The sequence below is a fragment of the Caretta caretta genome, chromosome 11 (assembly GCF_965140235.1).
Source record: "Caretta caretta isolate rCarCar2 chromosome 11, rCarCar1.hap1, whole genome shotgun sequence".
NCBI classification, from domain to species: domain Eukaryota; kingdom Metazoa; phylum Chordata; order Testudines; family Cheloniidae; genus Caretta; species Caretta caretta.
Genome location: NC_134216.1, coordinates 18,731,603 through 18,757,039, shown reverse-complemented (window position 1 = coordinate 18,757,039; position 25,437 = coordinate 18,731,603). Strand labels below are relative to the sequence as shown.

At 39.7% G+C, this 25,437-nt stretch overlaps 1 protein-coding gene across 9 annotated transcripts in view; it reads right to left on the bottom strand.

The window, feature by feature from the left end:
- R3HDM1 (R3H domain containing 1) overlaps positions 1 to 25,437 on the bottom strand; it is a 169,366-nt gene that overhangs the window by 88,637 nt on the left and 55,292 nt on the right. For 5 of the 9 annotated variants that reach the window (XM_075117793.1, XM_075117795.1, XM_075117797.1 and 2 more), the window contains exons 1-4: positions 19,796 to 19,933; positions 18,612 to 18,822; positions 4,565 to 4,606; positions 4,001 to 4,090 (exon numbers count right to left, since the gene is read on the bottom strand). The exons of 1 other annotated variant lie outside the window; for it this stretch is intronic. In XM_075117793.1, the coding sequence (XP_074973894.1) occupies positions 4,001 to 4,090; positions 4,565 to 4,606; positions 18,612 to 18,782 (303 nt within the window). In that variant the 5' untranslated portion in view covers positions 18,783 to 18,822; positions 19,796 to 19,933. Of the gene's footprint in view, positions 1 to 4,000; positions 4,091 to 4,564; positions 4,607 to 18,611; positions 18,823 to 19,795; positions 19,934 to 25,437 lie in introns of those variants that run through there. 3 more of the 9 variants (XM_075117796.1, XM_075117799.1, XM_075117800.1) reach the window with 2 other exon arrangements.

The following is a 25,437-nucleotide window of genomic DNA, read 5'->3' as shown; positions in this document are numbered from 1 at the left end:
ATGGTCCCATTGACTGATGGCTGCCCATTTGCAATTACTTTTTGAGCTCTATCAGTTAGCCAATTTTGAATCCATTGTGTGTTTTATATAGTGCTTTATTTTCATTCTAAAAACAGAATGTCATGTGATACTAAGTCAAAAGCTTCATTGAAGTTTAAATGCATTACATCAATAGTTACTTTTGCCAGTGAAACTTCTGCTCTCATGAAAAAAAACTGTATCAAGCTTGTTTTGACAAGCCAACTTTCCTTAAATCCATGTTGACTTGCATAAGTTACACTGCCATGTTTTTATTTCTTGATTTTTTGAATCCTGTGCCACTCTCTCCATGATTTTTCCTGGGATCAATGTCAAGAAAGTTAGTCTATAATTATTAGAATCATCCCATGAGCCCTTTTAAAATATTGCCATAACTTCACTTTCTTCCAGTCCTCTGGAGTTTCCCCAGTATTCCAAGATTTGTTAAACATCAACATCAATGGCACAGAGAGCGATTTCGCAGATTTTAAAATCTTGGATGGTAATTATCTGGTCCTACAAGTTAAAAGATGTTTAAACTTTGGCAGTTTCTGTTTAACATCCTCCTGAGTTACTGCTGGAAGAGAAAATATTTCTTTATCACTGTAAACTGTTAATAAACTGTCCAGCTTCTTTCCAAATACAGAACAGAAATATTTATTCAACTTGTATTTGTGCATCATTATTGACAATTTTAACGTCCTTATCTGTAACAGACCAATATTGTTGGTATTTCTTTTGTTCCTCATATTAAAAAAATTCCATCTTACTGTCCCCTTAATCTTAAGGCCATAGATTTTTTTTTAAACTAATGCCTTTAGCTTTCCTTATCAACTGGCTACATTTAACGATGGCTGAAAATAAGAGAAGCAAGGGAAAGTCAAGCAAATGCACTACTTTACCATTGCATCCCACATCACAGTGACAATCTGCACACAACCTGGATCCACAGAAACAGCAAAGCTTATGAAACGGGAGGAGAGCTGAGTCCTGCACATTGACTTGGAGATAACAAATCCTGCTGCTAGCTGGTGTATAGGCATAGACCATTTCAAGATATTGAACAGGGAGCAGCAGCACCTGTGCCTCCTCCAGAGTGAGCAGTCCTGCTAGAAGAGGAGGATGCAGAGAATGAGGCACTGCAAGGAGAAGCAGCAGTGCTAGAGCTGCTCTCTCCAAGGTAACAAAGCACAGCAGATCCAGCGTTATCACAGGCACCTCCTAGCAGGCTGATCATACACACTTCACCTTCCCAGGTTGGGATAAGTGAACTCAACAACTGGGAGAAGGTGAGGTTACTTATCTTGTATGGTAGCTGGAGTTCTTAGAGATGTTTTGTTGCTATGTTGCTCCACATGAGGATAGTATACACATGCACTTGTGCACTTTTGATTGAAGATGTTTTATTAGCAGTGACCATGCCGTTTGTCTCCCCATGCTATGCCCAGTCACTCCAGTTCCTTCTCAACCTCAGAGCGTGGAAGAACACCAAAGTTGAGGGGAAGAGAGAGGGGTGATGGGGCATCCAGAGAGACAAAATATGTTGCAAAACTGCAGTTCCTGTACAAGGTAAGTATCCTCTCCTTTGTCTTTGAATTATCTTCCCTATGGGTGCTCCATATAAGACGACTCCATCAGTGCAGAAGAGGGAGTGGATTCTGTCCAAAGTGTAAAAGTGCTTCACTAGAGGCTCTGGTGTCTGCTCTGGAGGTATGTGTTAAGACATAGGATGGAGGAGTGGGAAGCGGGCATGGTTGTCTAGTCTGGTGTGAAAGGCGATGGTGGTGTCTCCTCCTCTATTCTCGGCTTCTGTTTCTCTGCAAGGACTTCTTGAAGAGGACATGGAGGGACCTGAGGTGATGGTGGCTAAGAATCTTATGTGAAGTCACCCTGAAGACTGGGACAATGCAAGGGGCACAAGGCTTCCAAAAATCCCACTGAGGAGGGGCATAAGGAGGAGGAGAAGGAGCAGGGCCCAGGGGTTTTCCTGTTGGCGGATTCCTGGGGTCTTGTCCTCAGGAACACCTCGAAGGAAAGAGGATGGAACGAGAAGACGGTGGAGCCTTAGATGAATATTTCTGAATCAGAGGAATTGTCCTCTTCTGTGTCCGGCGGTGAAGCTGAGGACATCAGTACCTTTGTATGAGGATGAGGATGACTGGGGGTGGGGGAGGATGTTGCTGGTTCTAGCTGGCACATGGGTGCAAGTGGGAAAACCCTCCTGGTAGGGGAGGGACAGTCCTCCTCATAGGGGACTCATGTTCCTCCAAAGTCTGAGGGCTCTTGTGAGAGAGGAACTTGGATAATACTAGTGAGATGGGGGACTGCTTCTCCGGGTGAAAAATCTCCAGCAGTACTGGGGACAGTACAGATGATCAGTCTGCATGCTCTGTGTGAAGGTAGATGGTACCAGGTGAATAGAAGAGGATTTCTTCAGAGTCTTTAGTCCTTGAGGAGTCGTTCCACTTGGAAGAGTCTGATGCCAGTACTGACTAATCAGTTGTTCAGGGCTGTTTGGCGGTGGGCTTCTAGGTACAAGAAGCCTTTCTTAGTATGCTGATACCTTGGCACCATGACAGGTAGGAGCCTCAGTGGTATCCGCACAAGAATGTGAGGTTTCTTTGTTCACAGATGTAAGAAGGGACTTCTCTCTTCTATCAAGGAGACTGGGGTCTCTTATATTTAGATGTCTTCTGAGAGACTGATGCGGTCCCCTGGCCTCAGCCTGCTGGCAATGGAGGGCTGGGAAGAGTCAGGGCCCCCAGATTTAAGAAGGCGCTCCATGAGCAGCTGTTTTAATCAGTCTTCCCTCAGTTTGAGATCTGCTCTTGAAGCCGGAGCTGATCATGATAGGATGTGAGCCTCTCCAAGGCAATGGAGGAATCTAGAGTGCTTGTCACTGTGGTGAAAGGACCTGTGGCAGATCTAGCAAGGCTTGAGTTCTGGGGTCTTGGGTATAACCCACTGGTTGAGAAGGCCCAAGCAAAAAGCGGGGCCCAACCTTAAAGAAAAAGGGGAACACTCCCTTTCCTCTCCCCTCCACAAAGCACAAACCATGTAAAGTGAAAACAATAATAAAATAAAGGAAAGAAAAAAATCTGTGTTAATTAGACAGACACTACAGAACTCAGTCTTGAGTTGCAGGCAGTTGAGAAGGAACTGGAGTGGCATGGGTCTGCTCCTCCCTCTATACATTTCAGGCAAGGCCCAGTTTAGTTACTAGCAATTAAGATCAATACCACTGTTAAAGCCAAAATGCAGAACTTCAAGCTAAACTGGAAACATACATCAGTTTGTTTAAAATGGCTCCTAAAAATAAGAAGCTAGCAAATTATTTTACTTTCTAACTATAAAACTGCTCTCTACTTTAGTATCTGAATGATTTCCAATAGTGCCTGAGCAATTTAAAACGTCTTCAAAGTACTTGGGAATTAAAAATCAAAAACCAAACCAAAAAAATGTAAGCCACAATTCTAGGTCATGATGAAAAACAAATACTACTTTGGCCAAAGGACATTCTGCTCTTATGTTGTGCATTTAAAAAAAGCGGGGAAGAGGGAGGACATAAATGGACGGTCATGATTCTTTGCCAAATATTTGTGAAATAAGTATTTTAAAAATAAATATAAATCATTTTGTTTGCATGTTAAAACAGATCTAGCTGAAGGCTATTAAGTCTGACAGGGTGGGTGAGGTAGTATCTTTTATTGGACCACCTTCTGTTGATGAGAGACACAAGCTTTTGAGAATACACAAAGCTGATGAAGAGCTCTGTATAAGCCTGAAAGCTCGTCTCAGTCACCAACAGAAGCTGGTCCAATAAAATATATTACTTCATCCACCTTGTCGCTCTCATATCCTGGGACCAACACGGCTACACCACCACCACCAGCATACAACCAGTAAGTCTGTCTTTCCAATATTCTTCGGAGAGCAAATGACTTCAACTAGGTTTCAGAAGCTTCAGTCACATGATTTTTACCTGAATGTCCTGTGATATTTCAGCTGTGGGAGGCGGTGGAGATTCTTCACACACAGCAAGGCTCCGAACTAGCTTTAACTTTGTATTTGACTAAAGAAAAGTATTTTTCATTAAAAACTAGTCAAAAAAACAAATGTACATCAGAACACCTCACACTGATATTATTCACTCAATTTACTGCCAAATGCATAACGAATTGGCTGGAATATGTATGTTTAATATTGTAAAATAAAGTCAATCATTTTTGAAAGGGAAAAAACAGTCACAGCTTTGAGGTCATCAGATCACCAGAATCATCATCAGAATAATTTCATTTAATAAAAAAATAAAAGCAGCAGCGTTGGAAAGGCATTCCCTCTCTCTAGCAATAAGAAGCCACCAAAAATATAAAGGCAAACCACAAAAGCAGACAACTAGGCAAGACAAAAATCCAAAAGCAAAACAAAAAATTTTATTGCCAAAAATAAAGGCTATAACTAAACTCAAGGCATTTTTTACAAAGTGACAAGGCTTCATCAAGCATGAAGGACTTCTGTAGCATGCCAGCACACATGTCTACTGTACCTTGGACCTTTTTCCTGTCTGTCCAAAAGACTGGACTGGCTGCTAAATGGTGGGCACAACAAAAAAAGAGTTCATATTAAGCTTCATATTTAGACTGTAGGAGACATTTATTAATGCAAAAATCTGCAGAGTAGAAAGAAAGTAGTTATTTAATAGATTTGATCATCATGTAAGTAAACACAAGTGTTTTTAACCTGACGGTTGTGAGCTATCCCATTTTCCATGGCAAAAATCCCAGGCTTCTCATCTTCTTTCAGCATCTTGCAAAATATGGGTATGGGGGGGGAGGAAAAAAAACAACTTACCAGTTTTGTACAATTATTTTACTTTATAAAGTCAGGACCAGTTAACAGTCTTCGGCAAGTCCTATGTTTGTAGTTCTCATGGGGCAATTTCTTTGACAACATGACAAGAAAGTAGGTTTTATAATCCTGCTACTGTTCCCTGAAAACTCACCTAAAGAGCTGTTTATAAGAAGCAGTGCTATTTTGACAAGGGAAAGGAGTAGGAAATGGCCCACTAACCAAGCAATATTTCCTCTCTTCCTTCCTCCTCCCTGAACCCCAGTCAGAAAACCTGACATTTAAAGGAAGAACAGTAAAAAATTGTCTATTTTTATATATAAAATAAAATTAACTTACTACAGGTCTCTAGCTATTGCTAAGCCTTCTCTTTCTTTCTGGCTTAACTCCACCTTTTCTTTATTCTTTCCTAGAATATATAGGGGTTACCAAACTTCTTCCACAGTGTGCACTACTTAGGGCTTGTCTACAGATAATTTTAGCATCAATTTATCTGTAGTGGTTTAGAAACAGATGTAGCTAAATCGGTGCAAGCCCCAATGCGGATGCAGTTATACAGGTATAAAGGTGCTTATATTGGTATAGCTTATTGCTGTTTCTGAACTGATATAGTTAAATTGGTACAAAAATTGTGTCCAGGCAAGCCTTTGTACAAATTGTTTTGCAGACTACCTCCCCAACTGCTTATGCGGAAGAGAAATTAATAGACAAGGAGTAACAACATTTTAAAGAAAATACTACAGACCCACTGAAAATTGGAGAATAAAGTATTCAGATTTATTTTATCTCCAACCTACTGTCGTGATGCCATCAACAGAGTACCTAGTGGGGCATCAGTTTGGAATGAGTCTACAAGAGAGGGTAACTTCACTTCATAGACCTAAAAGAAAGGAGTGAGGGTGAAGGAGGTAATTTAAGATACTAGATTTGCTGAAATGCCTCTAATCACATGTACTTGGACATTCAGCAAAAGTAATGTCTGCTCTTCAATTTGTTTGTTTTTTTTTAAAAATCACTTTTGCAGATCTTATCTTAAAAGCATCAATAAACTGCCACCCGAGTTTCGAAAAAAAAACACTTTTCCCAATGAAGTCGAGTACATCATAACAAAATGAGGACATGTGAAAGGCTTAGAGTATCTCTGAATAACAAGTGTTATCAAGTGTTGCTGTCTCCCCCTGCCCCCACCAAATTAGGCCTTTGTTAAACCTACTAAAGGGCTAGTGCCTTAGTTGGTACAGCTTTTTTTAACAGTGTTGAACATGGAAAAATACTTAAGTGGATGCTCAATTCCTGTATTATGGAGTCTCTCTTCTGATTCACTAGAGAATGAATCATGTACCAGGTTGAACAAAACAGTATTTCAGCATAACACAGAATGATATTTAAAAGAGCCACAGTGCAACTAGAGACCTTAACCATTCATCTACTGATGAAATTGTAATAATCATACCCATATATACTAGAGTAGGGTTGATCTTTTGACTGATCCAAAAATAATTGGTCAATTGATCGGTCAAATGTCGAATGGTCAGTTATCTTAAATCACTAATTTATTAGAACACTAACAGAAGAATGAAACTTTGTAGTGTCCAATAGGCTTAGTTGTACACAGAGACTTGTGCCTAATTGCAAAGGACAATTTAACTTAACTTTTTAAGCAATTTAACTTCAACTTAATGGAGTTATTTTAACTCAAATATATGGGAAACAATGAAATGAAGCTCTAAAATATGAAAACATCCAAAAATATCCATAATAAATTAGTATTCTACTATTATTTAACAGTGCGATTAAAACTGTGATTAATCGCAACTGTTTTTTAAAAATTAGTTATTTTGTTGTGTGTTAATCGCATACATTAACTGTGATTGACAGCCCTAACTAACATCTTTCAGAGTAGCAGCCGTGTTAGGTCTGTATTCGCAAAAAGAAAAGGAGTACTTGTGGCACCTTAGAGACTAACAAATTTATTAGAGCATAAGCTTTTGTGAGCTTCATGCATCCGATGAAGTGAGCTGTAGCTCACGAAAGCTTATGCTCTAATAAATTTGTTAGTCTCTAAGGTGCCACAAGTACTCCTTTTCTTTCTGTAACATCTTTGGGGCAGGAACAGTGTCTTAACCTGTTTAGTGTGCTTTGTAAAACACCAAGTACATGGATGGCCGCCCAATATACAAATAAAGATATACTGTGACACATGGCCAGAAAGGGTTAAGTAGCTTGCAGGCTAAATGACCCAGATTCAACCTTTAGGGGGACACTGGTAGATAATGTTTGTTTTTGTGTGTTTACATATATATTTGTTAGGTTTCAGAGTAACAGCCGTGTTAGTCTGTATTTGCAAAAAGAAAAGGAGTACTTGTGGCACCTTAGAGACTAACCAATTTATTTGAGCATAAGCTTTCGTGAGCTACAGCTCACTTCATCGGATGCATACTGTGGAAACTGCAGAAGACATTATATACACAGAGACCATGAAACAATACCTCCTCCCACCCCACTCTCCTTCTGGTAATAGCTTATCTAAAGTGATCACTCTCCTTACAATGTGTATGATAATCAAGTTGGGCCATTTCCAGCACAAATCCAGGTTTTCTCACCCTCCGCCCCCCACACAAACTCACTCTTCTGCTGGTAATAGCTTATCCAAAGTGACCACTCTCCCTACAATGTGTATGATAATCAAGGTGGGCCATTTCCAGCATAAATCCAAGTTTAACCAGAACGTCGGGGGGTTGGGGGGGGGGGGCGCGATAGGAAAAAACAAGGGAAAATAGGCTACCTTGCATAATGACTTAGCCACTCCCAGTCTCTATTTAAGCCTAAATTAATAGTATCCAATTTGCAAATGAATTCCAATTCAGCAGTTTCTCGCTGGAGTCTGGATTTGAAGTTTTTTTGTTTTAAGATAGCGACCTTCATGTCTGTAATTGCGTGACCAGAGAGATTGAAGTGTTCTCCGACTGGTTTATGAATGTTATAATTCTTGACATCTGATTTGTGTCCATTTATTCTTTTACGTATATTTGTTAGAGGTTAATGTAATCAAACAGTTCCTGTCTATGCTGTATTCTGTTAATTCAGAGATCAAAAGGAGATCTTAACATTTAAATGAACTGTAAAAATAGTGATATCACTTTATTAATCTCTTTGAAATGTATAGCAAATCACCTGCACATGGTGGAAAATGGGCAACTGCCTTATGTTAATCCCTGTAGCTAATTACCAGTGATGCTTAGGAAACAGATCTACTTCAAAGTCTCCATGATTGCCCATTGTTCGCCTAAGGACTCCAAGCTGTCAAGAGAAGGCCTGGAACTGTATAAAGGTATCTTGGATCCTGATCCTTTTTATTTACCTGCTTTATATAGGGAGAAGCTTGAGTCATAAGACTGACATCTTTGGTCCCATCTGGATCACCCTGAATATGAACACTGGACTATAACCTATGGACTAATTCTGAAAGAACTCTTTGCAACTACAAAGCTCACCATCTCTTGTATGAATCTGATCTCAGAACTGTACTTATGTCTGTATGTATACTGATCTTTTAGCCAATACTCTTTTCTTTTTTAAAAAATTTCAGTTTAGTTAATAACGATTGGCTGTAAGTGTATATTTGGGTAAGAGCTGAAATATTCATTAACTTGGGAGGTAATGTGTCCGATCCTTTGGGATTGGTAGAACTTTCTTATGTGATGACTAAGACTTTCACTAATCATCATATTAGACTTGGGTGTCTGGGTGGAGGGCTAAGGCTGGGTTGCTTTAAGGTAACTGTTGTTGGCTTCTTGGTAACCAGTAAAAAGAAAAGGAGGACTTGTGGCACCTTAGAGACTAACAAATTTATTCGCGCTTAAGCTTTCGTGAGCTACAGCTCACTTCATTGGATGCATACAATGGAAAATAACCAGTAAGGTATTATAGAAGCTGTTTTGTTAGGGCTTGGTAAATCTAAGTATTGGCATATCTGGGACTATGCCAGATATAACTGCTCCATTCTTTGCAGTTTGCCCTAATTAAGTAACCCCATTGTGGCTCCCCTGGGACCCTAGTCACATATACATATAAATGTTTATTCTTGAAGAGTCCAATCAAGATGCTTAACTTTCCGGTAGTTAATCTCCTCCTCGCATTTAAAAAAGGGAAGAAGGAGGATCCTGGGAACTACAGGCCAGTCAGCCTCACTTCAGTCCCTGGAAAAATCATGGAGCAGGTCCTCAAAGAATCAATCCTGAAGCACTTGTATGAGAGGAAAGTGATCAGGAACAGCCAGCATGGATTCACCAAGGGAAGGTCATGCCTGACTAATCTAATCGCCTTCTATGATGAGATTACTGGTTCTGTGGATGAAGGGAAAGCAGTGGATGTATTGTTTCTTGACTTTAGCAAAGCTTTTGACACGGTCTCCCACAGTATTCTTGTCAGCAAGTTAAGGAAGTATGGGCTGGATGAATGCACTACAAGGTGGGTAGAAAGCTGGCTAGATTGTCGGGCTCAACGGGTAGTTATCAATGGCTCCATGTCTAGTTGGCAGCCGGTATCAAGTGGAGTGACCCAAGGGTCGGTCCTGGGGCCGGTTTTGTTCAATATCTTCATAAATGATCTGGAGGATGGTGTGGATTGCACTCTCAGCAAATTTGCGGATGATACTAAACTGGGAGGAGTGGTAGATACGCTGGAGGGGAGGGATAGGATACAGAAGGACCTAGACAAATTGGAGGATTGGGCCAAAAGAAATCTGATGAGGTTCAATAAGGATAAGTGCAGGGTCCTGCACTTAGGATGGAAGAACCCAATGCACAGCTGCAGACTAGGGACCGAATGGCTAGGCAGCAGTTCTGCGGAAAAGGACCTAGGGGTGACAGTGGACGAGAAGCTGGATATGAGTCAGCAGTGTGCCCTTGTTGCCAAGAAGGCCAATGGCATTTTGGGATGCATAAGTAGGGGCATAGCGAGCAGATCGAGGGACGTGATCGTTCCCCTCTATTCGACATTGGTGAGGCCTCATCTGGAGTACTGTGTCCAGTTTTGGGCCCCACACTTCAAGAAGGATGTGGATAAATTGGAGAGAGTCCAGCGAAGGGCAACAAGAATGATTAGGGGTCTGGAACACATGAGTTATGAGGAGAGGCTGAGGGAGCTGGGATTGTTTAGCCTGCAGAAGAGAAGAATGAGGGGGGATTTGATAGCTGCTTTCAACTACCTGAAAGGGGGTTCCAAAGAGGATGGCTCTAGACTGTTCTCAATGGTAGCAGATGACAGAACGAGGAGTAATGGTCTCAAGCTGCAGTGGGGGAGGTTTAGATTGGATATTAGGAAAAACTTTTTCACTAAGAGGGTGGTGAAACACTGGAATGCGTTACCTAGGGAGGTGGTAGAATCTCCTTCCTTAGAGGTTTTTAAGGTCAGGCTTGACAAAGCCCTGGCTGGGATGATTTAACTGGGAATTGGTCCTGCTTCGAGCAGGGGGTTGGACTAGATGACCTTCTGGGGTCCCTTCCAACCCTTATATTCTATGATTCTATGATTCTAAACTGAGTTATCAAGACATTTAAGTAAGCACCATGATACTATCAAAAACATAGGCTGCTGTCTGCATCAAGGCATTCTTGTTGGAATATATAACAATATTTAGAACAACGCTTCCTCAGCTCTCGTCCCCTAAAGCCCCTACTCTACTTGCTCTATATTGATGACATCATCATCTGGACCCATGGAAAAGAAGCCCTTGAGGAATTCCACCATGATTTCAACAATTTCCATCCCACCACCAACCTCAGCCTGGTCCAGTCCACACAAGAGATCCACTTCCTGGACACTACAGTGCTAATAAACAATGGCCACATAAACACCACCCTATACCGGAAACCTACTGACCGCTATTCCTACCTGCATGCCTCCAGCTTTCACCCTGACCACACCACACGATCCATCATCTACAGCCAAGCTCTGCAATACAACCGCATTTGCTCCAACCCCTCAGACAGAGACAAACACCTACAAGATCTCTGTCAAGCTTTCTTACAACTACAATACCCACCTGCAGAAGTAAAGAAACAGATTGATAGAGCCAGAAGAGTTCCCAGAAGTTACCTACTACAGGACAGGCCTAACAAAGAAAATAACAGAACGCCACTAGCCGTCACCTTCAGCCCCCAACTAAAACCCCTCCAACGCATTATTAAGGATCTACAACCTATCCTAAAGGATGACCCAACACTCTCACAAGTCTTGGGAGACAGGCCAGTCCTTGCCTACAGACAGCCCCCCAACCTGAAGCAAATACTCACCAACAACCACATACCACACAACAGAACCACTAACCCAGGAACTTATCCTTGCAACAAAGCCCGTTGCCAATTGTGCCCACATATCTATTCAGGGGACACCATCACAGGGCCTAATCACATCAGCCACACTATCAGAGGCTCGTTCACCTGCACATCCACCAATGTGATATATGCCATCATGTGCCAGCAATGCCCCTCTGCCATGTACATTGGTCAAACTGGACAGTCTCTACGTAAAAGAATAAATGGACACAAATCAGATGTCAAGAATTATAACATTCATAAACCAGTCGGAGAACACTTCAATCTCTCTGGTCACGCAATCACAGACATGAAGGTCGCTATCTTAAAACAAAAAAACTTCAAATCCAGACTCCAGCGAGAAACTGCTGAATTGGAATTCATTTGCAAATTGGATACTATTAATTTAGGCTTAAATAGAGACTGGGAGTGGCTAAGTCATTATGCAAGGTAGCCTGTTTCCTCTTGTTTTTTCCTCCCCCCCGATATTCTGGTTTAACTTGGATTTAAACTTGGAGAGTGGTCAGTTTAGATGAGCTATTACCAGCAGGAGAGTGAGTTTGTGTGTGTATGGGGGTGGGGGGGAAGTGAGAAAACCTGGATCTATGCAGGAAATAGCCCGACTTGATTATGTAAAGAGTTGTCACTTTGGATGGGCTAGCACCAGCAGGAGAGTGAATTTGTGTGGGGGGGTGGAGGGTGAGAAAACCTGGATTTGTGCTGGAAATGGCCCACCTGTTGATCACTTTAGATAAGCTATTACCAGCAGGACAGTGGGGTAGGAGGAGGTATTGTTTCATATTCTCTGTGTGTATATAAAGTCTGCTGCAGTTTCCACGGTACACATCTGATGAAGTCAGCTGTGGCTCACGAAAGCTCATGCTCAAATAAATTGGTTAGTCTCTAAGGTGCCACAAGTACTCCTTTTCTTTTTGCGAATACAGACTAACATGGCTGTTCCTCTGAAACCTAACAATATTTGGCCATAGTCAGATAACCAGACAATTGACCAGCTTGCAAGCCTATACGAGAGAGTCAAGTAATCAAACAAATTCACACAAAACTAGAAATGTTTTCCAGCCTCTGACAATAAGCTTTTATTACATCTGCACATTTACCCATATGTATTCAGGGTTTAAAGGCTCAGCCAAAGCAGTTACACATATGAAACTATAAATCAGTGCTGGGAACACAAAACCACACCCCATAAAACAAGGAGTTCACTAAACTGCATTTTCAAAGGCGCCGATAATACCAAAAGAATGACATAGTCCAACATGGAAGTTACCCACAAAACCCAATACAATAAATGCACTCCGTATTTCATTAAGCAGAGTTACAGTAACCAATTACAACTAAATTAAATAGCCAGTGTTAGAAAGCACTTTCTTCATCATCCAGTTCAAGCATATCAAGCATAATTTTAAAAAGTTAAGCAAGTCTCAAGACACTGTGAAATACAACTGTGCACAGAAGGTAACAATTGCCTTAAGTTTCAGGTGGAAACAGCAAGATTTTGATATCCAAACGCACAAATACAGATACATTGGTCACCAAAAACTAACTTATCTTGAGAGAGTTGCAGTCTGTTTCTCTCTGCTTACGTGAGATTTAACTCAATACATATTACTGTGCTGGGGAGGCAATAAGAATGTACAGGATAATTCTCAGATTGTGGATACGGAAAATAACAGTGCAGATACCACGTTGACAAACAGAACAAATAATAAAAAGGTGAAGAGATCAGTTTATGTAACAACAGATGGGATTCTCTTATTTGACTAAATATACACATGAATTCTCCATAATCAAACCACAAGACACTGTGACTAAGGACAGGCCCACACTGCAGACTTCTGCAGGCACTGCTGTGTCAGTCAGGGGTATAAAGAAGTGTGCTCTCTGGCTTATCTAGCTGTGCCAGCAGAAGTCTGAAGTGTAGAGACAGCTACACTGGCAAAGCTGTCAGCTTATTTCACTCATGGAGAATGGTTTTACCATACCGGCACAAGCATTTGACTGGCAGAGTATACTAGGACTCCTAAACAAGTAAGGCACTCCTAGTGCAGACACAGGCTAAGACATATCAACAACACAAGTGACATGCAGTTCACATTATATTCACAAATTTTTAGACACTTTATTCACAGACATTTCTAATGCACTCAGCACTGTGTTACATGAATATAGTCATGGGATGGATGGGGAGGGAGAGCAAAAATTGGTCACGAAAGTTACACACCACACCACACTGAGGAGCGCTGACCAGGTGGCAAGAATGCATAGGTGGCATTTCTGCCTCATTTATTTAATCACAGACAGCGAAAATGGCTGTGATTTCAGGATTTTATTGATTGATTGATACATGGAGACGCATTTAACAGCATGGAAGATGGAGCCCTGAGATTAGTCTAGAAGAAAAGGCTTCACCCCTCCCCCCCCCACAAACAAAAGTCAGAGGTAGAAAATGAAGGAAGGAGAAACAAGGGGGTATTTAAGGCACCCAGGGATGGAGGTTGTGGAATTTGTGTTGGAGAGAAGGGATGAAGTCCAGGTACAGAAAGAGATATTTGTTTAAAAATTAGATTTCTAAAATTTCATCTAATTCTGTCAAGAAACTGAGAAATCTACAGTCATTGAAACCCCAAAATGTAATTAACAATCTTTAACACAAAATTTGTCTTGTCTATTTTATATAATGCATGCGTAAGTGCCCTAGCTCCATACCTCGCACAAGCTCTCCCTCCACCACTTGCACTGCTTCCTTTCCACTACCTCTCTCACCAGTTTCCCCAATGAGGCTATCCCCCTCCCCAATCTGAAATAGACAGCGAGAGCCTTCCATTCCCATTTTTTCTTTGTTAGTGCCAGCGTGGGTTTTTACGTTACTTCTGTGATTGATTATTCACAGGGTAATATCACATTCACTAATTAACAATTATTTTTAATGCATGGATGACAGTGTATTTATGATTGCAGTCCACGTACAACATAAAAACCTTAAGATACATTAAAACAGGCTGTTTCATGCAGTAAAAATCTATAAGCCAACATGAATGATTCCTGGTAATCATTTTTCAAAAAATGGTTAAAAATGCCATATGTTCTAACCGATAGACTACAAGGTGGATTCAAGCAAAAATCTTGTGATAACTTATGCGCTATTTAGGGCAGAGAGACTCTCTCTTTTTTGGAAAGCAGAATGCTCTAGTGCTACCACATTTTTAATAAATATTAAAATAATTACTACTATTATTATGGTGCATATTGTAGGATTGCTACAGTGTAATGGAGAACAGAACAATCAAGTTTTCAGGCAACTCATAAAATGTGTTAATAGCATCTTTTGACAAAATATACTATTCCTCAAAATAATTATGCATACAATATTTTTACTGTATAGACTCATGTCCCTATTAGTTCACTCACTGACCAATAAGAAATTAGAATACCCAAGCACAATATCCTAATGGATTCTTTCTGTAAAACTACTGTGAGGCACGTAAGTGCCTCACATTTCAAAGCCTGTTTAAAAACAACTTGAGGGTCATGAGAGAAAAACTAGACAATTTTAAAAGGTGATTGTCCTTCCCAAATTACAAACTTAAGGCTTCACTATGCTAAATCCTTACAATCATGGGTGGGCCCCTTCTACAACATAAGTAAATGGCAGGTTTCAGAGGAACAGCCGTGTTAGTCTGTATTCGCAAAAAGAAAAGGAGTACTTGTGGCACCTTAGAGACTAACCAATTTATTTGAGCATGAGCTTTCGTGAGCTACAGCTCACTTCATCAGATGTTTACCGTGGAAACTGCAGCAGACTTTATATACACACAGAGAATATGAAACAATACCTCCTCCCACCCCACTGTCCTGCTGGTAATCTAGGGTTACCAGCAGGACAGTGGGGTGGGAGGAGGTATTGTTTCATATTCTCTGTGTGTATATAAAGTCTGCTGCAGTTTCCACGGTAAACATCTGATGAAGTGAGCTGTAGCTCACGAAAGCTCATGCTCAAATAAATTGGTTAGTCTCTAAGGTGCCACAAGTACTCCTTTTCTTTATAAGTAAATGGGTATATATTGGAGCAGCAAATTTGCTATGTGCTCTACTAAAAAGAGGAGAACTTAATTCCTGCCCTTCAACTAAACAGATGAACTAAACAATGGCTTTATCACAAGCCATGGAGTAAATTAATTTTAATTTTTTTTAAATACATACATACATACATACATACATACATGTGTAATGTGATTTTGCTGGCAGATTAATTTTGTAGGCTGAGCAGAGAAGAGGATTTTAAGAATGGATTTGAATGGACAGACTACTTGCTCCTCCAGGATAAGGCGCAAATTCTAGGCCAAGAGGCCAGTATGATGGAAGGAACAAAGGATACCACGTAATTTATGTCGCTCAGGGTTGTGAATCAATCAGCCACCCCCCTGAAAGACATAAGTTACACTAAAAAGAAAAGGAGTACCTGTGGCACCTTAGAGACTAACCAATTTATTTGAGCATAAGCTTTCGTGAGCTACAGCTCACTTCCTCGTATGTATCCGATGAAGTGAGCTGTAGCTCACGAAAACTTATGCTCAGATAAATTGGTTAGTCTCTAAGGTGCCACAAGTACTCCTTTTCTTTTTGCAAATACAGACTAACACGGCTGTTACTCTGAAATAAGTTACACTGACCTAAGCGCAGGTATGGACAGCACTATGTTGCTATGGGGGGGGGGGGGAGCTTCTCCCATCTACATAGTTACTGCTGATCATTGCGGGTGGATTAATTGAAGTCGACAGGAGAACTCTCTCCTGTCAGCTTAGCATGGCTACACTAGAGATCTTACAGCAGCTCAGCTGCATCCAAGCAGCCTGAAAGCTTTGGGAGAGTTGCAGGAGCAGTTGAAGGCAAAGGGTATGAAGGGATAAGGGCAGCAAATGACCAACAGTAAAAAAAACAAACAAACAATGTAGCAATGGATCCAAAACGGTCTTCTCCAGTGATTTTCACGACATTTGATTAATTTATTCATACACTACTTGAGAAGACAGGCAACACAATTCAGGCACTCTTGAGGAGACTGATGAGTCACTTTTCTTATTCAAATTGTGCTTGAAGTGCAAATAAATTAGTTGTCACATTGCAACTCACATGTTCTGGTATTGGGATCCCTACTGTCATGGATATTTAGTTTCAAAATGTCACCACTGGCTTCTAGAATTGGGAAGAGTCAATTTCACTACATTAGGGAAGGAAGGGAGCAAAGAAAAGTGAGTGTAGAGAGTGCATTAAAGTAATCACTATTCTTCATGCAATAATATTCTGGCTACTTTACCTAATAATGGGTGGTTGATGGGAGTTGTGGAAGAAGTTTTCAAGGGAGCAAGTGTGATGCTGTGAGAGGACTGACTCTCCCCAGCAGTGGTATATTCCTCATGAAAGGTTGCTTTCTGTGCTGTCCAGCACAGGAGCAGTAGCACCAACTAACTGATTGGACATGAAAGCCACACCTTTCAGAGCTTTTCAGGTCTGGAAACCTAGCCAAAGGGATTTAATTTTATCAAGCTGCTGCTGGAGTGTGTAAAATGAACCTAACTTAGGAGAAAGAAAAGGAGTACTTGGGGCACCTTAGAGACTAAAATTTATTTGAGAATAAGCTCACAAAAGCTTATGCTCAAATAAATTGGTTAGTCTCTAAGGTGCCCCAAGTACTCCTTTTCTTTTAGCGAATACAGACTAACACGGCTGCTACTCTGAATCCTAATTTAGGAGAGAAATTCTTTTACAGGTGTTATCTAGAAAAAGCTCTGAAGTTCTGTATTTGCTAAACAAAATAAGAGAACTAAAAAGTGAACCTATTTCTAATCAACATTTGACTAAAAACTACTTTGCAAAACTCAGAGTATGTCTCAGTTGACTCTCTCACCAAATAATTTCTCTGGTTAGTCTTCATCTGCACTTGAATGTACAGTAAACATATATGTTGCCTCTCACCTCCTATCATTTTAGAATGTAAGCTCTTCAGGACAGTGACCATTTCTTTGAATACAACTGTTCAGTACCTAGCACCACAAAACCCTGATTGTGATTGTCGTCTGTGGACACTACACTTAATATCAATATTAAACATTAACTAGCAAGGCTGTAATGTTGTATGGAGCAGGGACTTTTTGCTGTGCATTTGTATACTACCTAGTATGACAGGTACTAAGTCTCCAGCCTAAGTCCATGACAAGGCTTCTAGGGACTACAGAAATACAAATAGATTGTCTTTGGCGCACACGAGGGGACATGTGGCTTTTCATTTGTCTAGACTAGGACCTGAACGTGCAGAGCAGCTTGTTTTGAGATATTTTACCTATCATTTGAATTTCAAACACCACTTCTCAAGACTAAAAGTATGCTGTGGTAAGAAAGGAATATTTACCATTCACTCTACTGCCTGTGTGTTTAATTTTGTTTATTTTTAAAAGAGATTTATTTCTCTCAGATCCCCATTGGGTATCTGATTAGGCAAACCAGCATAGCAATGATAGCAGCTAGCGATTTGTTTGGCTAGTGTTGGGCCAATTTACTAGTAGTGGCTTATATTACTCATGTTCTACATGGGAGATGAAGGGTATCCAGTTTGTTTGGTTTTTTAAAATGTTATTTTTTCTTGCTACCTCCATGCCCCAACCCTGGATTCAGTCTTGATGAAGCTAAATGGATATTAAACTCAAATTAAAGTGTGTCACAGCATTATTACTATAGTCTTGTACAGGGCCTGTATGAGAGCACCTTGCACAGTTGAACCAGACACCAGAGCTTCCTTAGCCCAGAATAATCTTCAATAGAAGATTTTTGTTTTGTTGAATTATGGAGTTTTTAAAAACATGCATTTTCTCAGCCTAAATAAAACTGAATGCCAGGACCTATTCACAACTTTTAGCACTACAACTGTGAATCAGAATACCTGGGAAACAGCTTAAAAAGAAACAAATATCAATGGTAACTTCACCACAAAGTAAATGCTCAACTTAATAATGTCTATACGGACAATGGGGAAATAAAAACAAAATAAAGATGTTGCCTCGTCCCTCTACAACATGGAAAACTCAACTTCCTGCAACAAGTTCAAATGAGCTCAAAAGGAAATATTACTACAGATAAAAGGCTAGGGTGTTTTTCCTCCAGTGAGAAACTCGCAGTTTGCCTCTAACCTATTCAAAAATAGCTGACCATTAAGCATGCGTATCGATAGAAATAGGAGTTAGAGGGGGTGGTAGAGGAGATTTTATCCTCCAGATTCACCAAAACTGATGAAGGTTGCTTGGCCTTTACTTATTACATATTTCCTAGTCAATCACAAGGCGTAGTGGCAGAGAAAGAGAAAGAACTGTGTTTACCATAATATACTGATGAAAAATAAGGAGAGAGACTTCTTACCGGCATATCATTTTTGTTGTCTGTACAACTTTCATCCTTTTCTACTTGAATCTGCTCATGGCTTCTTGATTTTATAAGGTTTTCGACTGGGATTGTGTCTTTAAATTCTGCCTCTGAACCATTCATTGTATCAGTTTCATCATTTAGAGTAACAGTATCAGACATCCTCATTAGAGAAGGTTACTTTAAAATTCTACAGGAAATAAGGAACCTTTAAGAGGAGAAAGAAAAAGTATGTATATTTACTCTATTGAGCTGAAATTTTATACTAATTCAAAAAGATTTACACACACACACACACACACACAGAGTACTTTCAACAGACTTTGCCACCAAAAGGACATTTTCCCCACCAATTTAATTTTTTTCCCCACTCATGTCTTGGGTCATCATGAACGAGCATTCATTTTAGTTCTATCACCTTAATCCAGATGCATGCTACAGGTGCACATTACAAAAGAAAAAAGGCATGAACTAAAAGTTTATTCTAGTATATCATGGTAGACCCTTGACTAACTCCCTGTATATATCTTATACATCAGCGTTTTCATATACACCACCAGGTTTCAGTTCTAATATAAGAAATTGAAGTTCCTCTAATTCAAAGACAGAATGGTGATTTGAAAAACTATAGGGAACTGGTCTGGTGGGTCAGTAAGCCACCAAAATGAACTACCGTGCAAGATTCACAAACTGAATGAAAACTTCCATATTGTCTGTTTCCCAGTCAACTACAGTCGACAAGAACAATTGTAGATATGACATTACATGTCAAAGGTAATGAAACTGGTCACTGCAAATTTCTTAATTACCAGAAACAGAGACAGCATTGATGATTACAATGGTGGAGAAACAGTACATTAGATGATGATGTACAAGAATATAAACATTCCATAGTTCAAATAAATATCTGAAGTCACCATCCTACCCGAGTCACAACTTCTTGCAATGCCAGTTGTCAGGAATGTATGAAAACAATAAATCTACACTTCATCCAAAACAAAACAACCCCCCCCCCACAAAAAACCCAAACACCCCCCCCACACACACACAATCACCCTAGGTAGAATGAACTTAAATTTAAAACATTGATTTTATTTTTACATTTGAGGGGTTTTAATTAAAAATAGAAAAATCTAGAGCACAGTTTATGTCAGTCACATCCAATACTTGTTCCTTATTACCTGATGTATCCTACAGATTTGGAATTGTGGTCTCCCACAAAAATAAAATAAAATAATCCAACGGTTCTTTTCACAGTCGTCAACCAAGATGTCAGTTGTAATGAACCATCTGGAATATGGCAGGAGGAGTCCCATGTCCTTGTCACCAGTGTAGAATCCTGGACTGAACTATACTGTCTTGGATCAAGAATACCATCCCTTTTAGATGCCTAAAACAGTAAAAACAGTTCCACTGATAACTTCCATTAATGAAAATCTGGAATATTTCTTGTAAAACTAAAAACCAAACAAAGTTAGCATTTTTCATTTCCATTCAATTTTGTCATTTTTGTTCTACTTATTTAAACTAGAAGAAGCTAGAATGTTTTTTACCAATTTGTAAGCAATTCCCAAAGTACACATTAATAAGTAGTTATAATAAACCTATCAGTATGTCTAGTTACATCAGGACAAAGTAACATCCGTAAGGCACATAGCTATTTTCTGGAATTGGGCTGTAATAAAGAATTCTTTCAAATATAAATATAAAACTTGGAAAAAAATAAATAAATAGTTACTGGCAGTTGAAACTCATACAATTCTTGGCAGGATTATTCCTGTAAAAGCACCATATGCAATTCATATTACAAGGCCACATCATCCCTCACGGATCCACCCCAGGTACCTTCTACATGCTTCCCAAGATACACAAACAAGTGAACGCAGACAGACATCATATTTCACCATAACACTCTTACTGAAGGAATATCAGGACTCTAAAAGCCATCCTATAACCACTCAAGCCAGTTTCCTCCAGGACACAATTCACTTCGTCCCACAGAATGCCATCTTTGCCCCCATGGACATCATCTCCCTACACATCAGTGTCCCTCACAAAGATGGCATCACTGCCTGCCTCAAACATTTACCACAAATATCTACCATAAAACAAGACAATGGACAACACTCAAATATCTACCACAAACGTATCACCAAACTCATCCATTTCATCCTCACCCTTAACAACTTTACATTCAACAACAAACACTTTGTCCATACTATGGGAACAGCCATGGGTACTAGTATGGCTCCCTGATTTATCAACCTTTTCATAAGCCACATTTGGAAAAATGTGCCACAAACTCAATGATATACCTGACATATATCAATGATACTTTCATCCTCTAGACAGAGGACCAAAAACTCCCTCATCGTCCATCAAACTTTCTCTAGAACACTCCCACATAAGCAGCAACTTCCCAGACACCACAATCAGTTTCAACAATAGAACTGTACAGACAACTACTGTATATACAAGAAACCCACCACCAGAGTTGATTTGATTTAAATCATTAGTCAGGAAGACTCGATTTAATCATGGTTTTCTACATAAAAGTGCATTCTTATTGGTTGTTATAAACCTTAATACATATTCTTCACAACTCCTAGATAGATGTAGGTTTCATTTTTAGAAGGTACAACACTATACATTTTTAAACAGTGATTTATTTTGAAAACTTGTCAGATTAATTTTATAGCTATATCAGAAAATGAATGATTGTTTGGTTATTTCATTTACCAAAAGGTAATTGAAGCAGATATTTATGAAGTCATTGGGAGGTGAACTATCTCCAATTCAACAGATTAATCATTAATATTTTGAGGAATTTCTTGATATGCTGTATTAGGAGGACACCACCACCATTTAAATTTATTTACACTAAAACAACAATGTTAAGTATTCTGGATTTTTTTCTTCAATAGGAAACGTATTTTAACAAAAAACAAGCAAATGTCCCTCACTTCTCACATTTATCTCCAGACTTTATTTAAATCTGATTTTTTTTTTTATTAAAATGCTTTGAGAAAAAAAACCTGATTTTTTAATTTTTTTGAAATCATTGATTTTTATCCATCCTGATCACCACACTTTCCTCCACAGATGCATCTATCACCCCAAACACACCAAGAAATTTTACAGTCAGGCATTCAGACACCATAGAACATCCTCCGAGAAGAAAATCTGGGATATATGCTTAAAACCGCCTTCACCAAACAAGGACACTCCACCAGAAAAGTAGATCACATTATGGGTTGGGCGACCCAAATATTCTGAGACAACCTGCTTCAATACAGGAAGAAAAACAAACAAACAAACAAAAAAACCCAACATACTCCCAAGTTGTCACTTACCAGCCCACACTGGAACTCAAACAGCTTATCAAACAATTTCAACCCATAGTTAATGGGGACCATAGCCTCAAAAATCTTTCCCGAACACCTTCTTCTGGCCTTCAAAACACCCCACCACCAGCAAAAGCAAGCTTTCCACAGACCAGGATATATCAACTCAAAGCGGCACCAGACTCTGCCGAACAGACGCAAAACCTGCAGACATATGTCCACTGATCAATACTCCTCCACCATACATCTTTCAGGATCCATGCGTCCTATCCTGCTCATCACAACATGGGGTATACATCAACCAGTACATTAAATGACCCAAAACCATCTGTGAGTGAAATCAGACAACCACTGAACTCTCGTATGAATTCACACAAACATGATAAAAAACAAAAACACCCTATCACCTGTGGGTGAACATGTTTCACAAAAAACATTTATTCCATATCTGACCTCTCAGTCCTCGTCCTCAAAGGAAACCTGCATAACCCCCCTTGAGAGAACGAGCCTGGGAGATTAAATTCATAACTCTACTAGGCACTAAAAATCAGACTCAATAGAGACACCGGTTTTATGTCTCTCTACAGCAATCTGTAAACCCACTAAACCCCATTTTTTTGTCTTATGACTGCATAGGTGAATTATGCACTTCATCTTGAATGGTCTCTTGTAACATATGTTAACTCCTTACGCTTAACAATCTGTTCCACCTTTATTTAGCTGCAATACACTGAGCACCTTTCCCAGACCTGAAGAAGAGCTCTGTGGAGCTCAAAAACTTGTCTCTTTCATCAACAGAAGTTGGGTCAATAAAATATATGACTTCACCCACCTTGTATTTTGGCTACAAGAAACGTTGTTTTGTTCAATACAAAGCAATTGAACTCTGGCCAGGATTTACAAATCCTAGAGAACTGTTGCTCTATCATCTCTTTTTCTAGAAGTTCTCATCAAGAAAAACAGCAGTTTTTAAAATTTGAAATAGTAAGTACAACAAAACCTCCAGCACCAAATCAAAATATAATCCACAAACATGATAGAGAACGAAGCATTCAAATAATGAAAAGATAATCATCTCAACAATTCAGTTGAATCATCTCAACAATTCAGCTGAATGATTCAACTGTGATGCCATAAGCATGTGATAAGTGTATTTTAAAAAAAAATCAGTTATTTAAGAAAATGAGGATATCAGGTTTGTGTTAGATGGAGGTAAATCTGGCTCTCTAATGAGAAACAGTAGACAACTTTGTTGAATAGTTATAAATACAAATTTATTCAAAAGAATTGAAAAAACGGTTAGAAAACTATCTTTGGAATCATGTGATTTAAGAGTCATTCCATGCTGAGGGCCAAATCCTGCAAGAGGCTGAATACATTTAGACAGACATTGAGCACCCATGGCACAATAGGATGAGGTCGCATTTAGCATCTTGCAACATCAGGGAATTAGACAATGAAACATATTTCAAGATGTACAAAGCAAATCTTGGTGGTTTCATAACCTATGATGAAAAGTTATGTTATGGTACACTATTATCTGTGTTCTGAAAAACAAAACAAAAAAAAACACAAAAAACTGTGTAGATCTAACACCATCACAAAAAAATAAAATGTACCCTAATGCAATGGAAAGGGAGCACCTGAACAATATATTGACTTTTCATAATACTCTGGGGAAAAAATCCACACCATATTTTTAAGGAAGACATATAAATAAGAAGTTAAGTGGGGTTATAATAAAAGGAAGCAAAGGTTGTGGGCCTAGTAGATTTATCCTGTTAGATAGCTCTTTGCGTCCTTCTAATTCCAAATCTTAATAAATAATCAAATAAATAATACCTTCTTATACTTATCATATACACTTACATATACTGGACTCTTTTTACCCATTACAAGTGCAGCCAAAATTTGGTCTAGAAGGCAATAGCTCTTCAACAATACATAGCAACACATCATGGTACTTTAGTACAAGAAATGAAAAACACTGTACCAATAGAAACTATGGAGACAGAAATAAATCTCCAAGGCACTGCAATTAACATCCTCTCTCTCACAAAAAGTGCTAACAGATCTTTATTTATCACCAGTGGTCAGGAACTTGGTTTTATGTATCATCTGAAAGACAGCACAATGCCCCATAATGTTACAACTGAAGCATTTCCTCAGAGGGAGGAGCACAATGAATTGAATCAACAGCACAACAAGCTGCAGAACCAAGGATTACACGCAGGCATGACCAAATCTGATCACACTTAGTTTATGAAATTTGATGAGATATGCAGTCCGAGGTGATATGTACATATTAAGCCACTACGATCCATGTATTAAATGTACTTTACATTTTAGTCAGGACTCCAAGACATAGTGCCCCATGTTAAAAGAAAAGGAGCACTTGTGGCACCTTAGAGACTAACCAATTTATTTGAGCATGAGCTTTCGTGAGCTACAGCTCACTTCATCGGATGCATACTGTGGAAACTGCAGCAGACTTTATATACACACAGAGATCGTGAAACAATACCTCCTCCCACTCCACTGTCCTGCTGGTAATAGCTTATCTAAAGTGATCATGAAGTTGGGCCATTTCCAGCACAAATCCAGGTTTTCTCACCCTCCACCCTCCCACACACAAACTCACTCTCCTGCTGGTAATAGCTCATCCAAAGTGACCACTCTCCCTACAATCTGCATGGTAATCAAGGTGGGCCATGTCCAGCACAAATCCAGGCTCTCTCACCCCCCCCCTTTTCCCAGGGGGACACACACACACACACACACAAACTCACTCTCCTGCTGGCAATAGCTCATCCAAACTGACCACTCTCCAAGTTTAAATCCAAGTTTAACCAGAACGTCGGGGGGGGGGGGGGTAGGAAAAAACAAGGGGAAATAGGCTACTTTGCATAATGACTTAGCCACTCCCAGTCTCCATTTAAGCCTAAATTAATAGTATTCAATTTGCAAATGAATTCCAATTCAGCAGTTTCTCGCTGGAGTCTGGATTTGAAGTTTTTTTGTTTTAAGATAGCGACCTTCATGTCTGTGATTGCGTGACCAGAGAGATTGAAGTGTTCTCCGACTGGTTTATGAATGTTATAATTCTTGACATCTGATTTATGTCCATTTATTCTTTTACGTAGAGACTGTCCAGTTTGACCAATGTAAATGGCAGAGGGGCATTGCTGGCACATGATGGCATATATCACGTTGGTGGATGTGCAGGTGAACGAGCCTCTGATAGTGTGGCTGATGTTGTTAGGCCCTGTGATGGTGTCCCCTGAATAGATATGTGGGCACAGTTGGCAACGGGCTTTGTTGCAAGGGTAAGTTCCTGGGTTAGTGGTTAACACCATCCTGGCCACTATGGATGTAGAAGCCCTCTACACCAACATTCCACACAAACATGGACTACAAGCCGTCAAGAACACTATCCCCGATAACGTCACAGCTAACCTGGTGGCTGAACTTTGTGACTT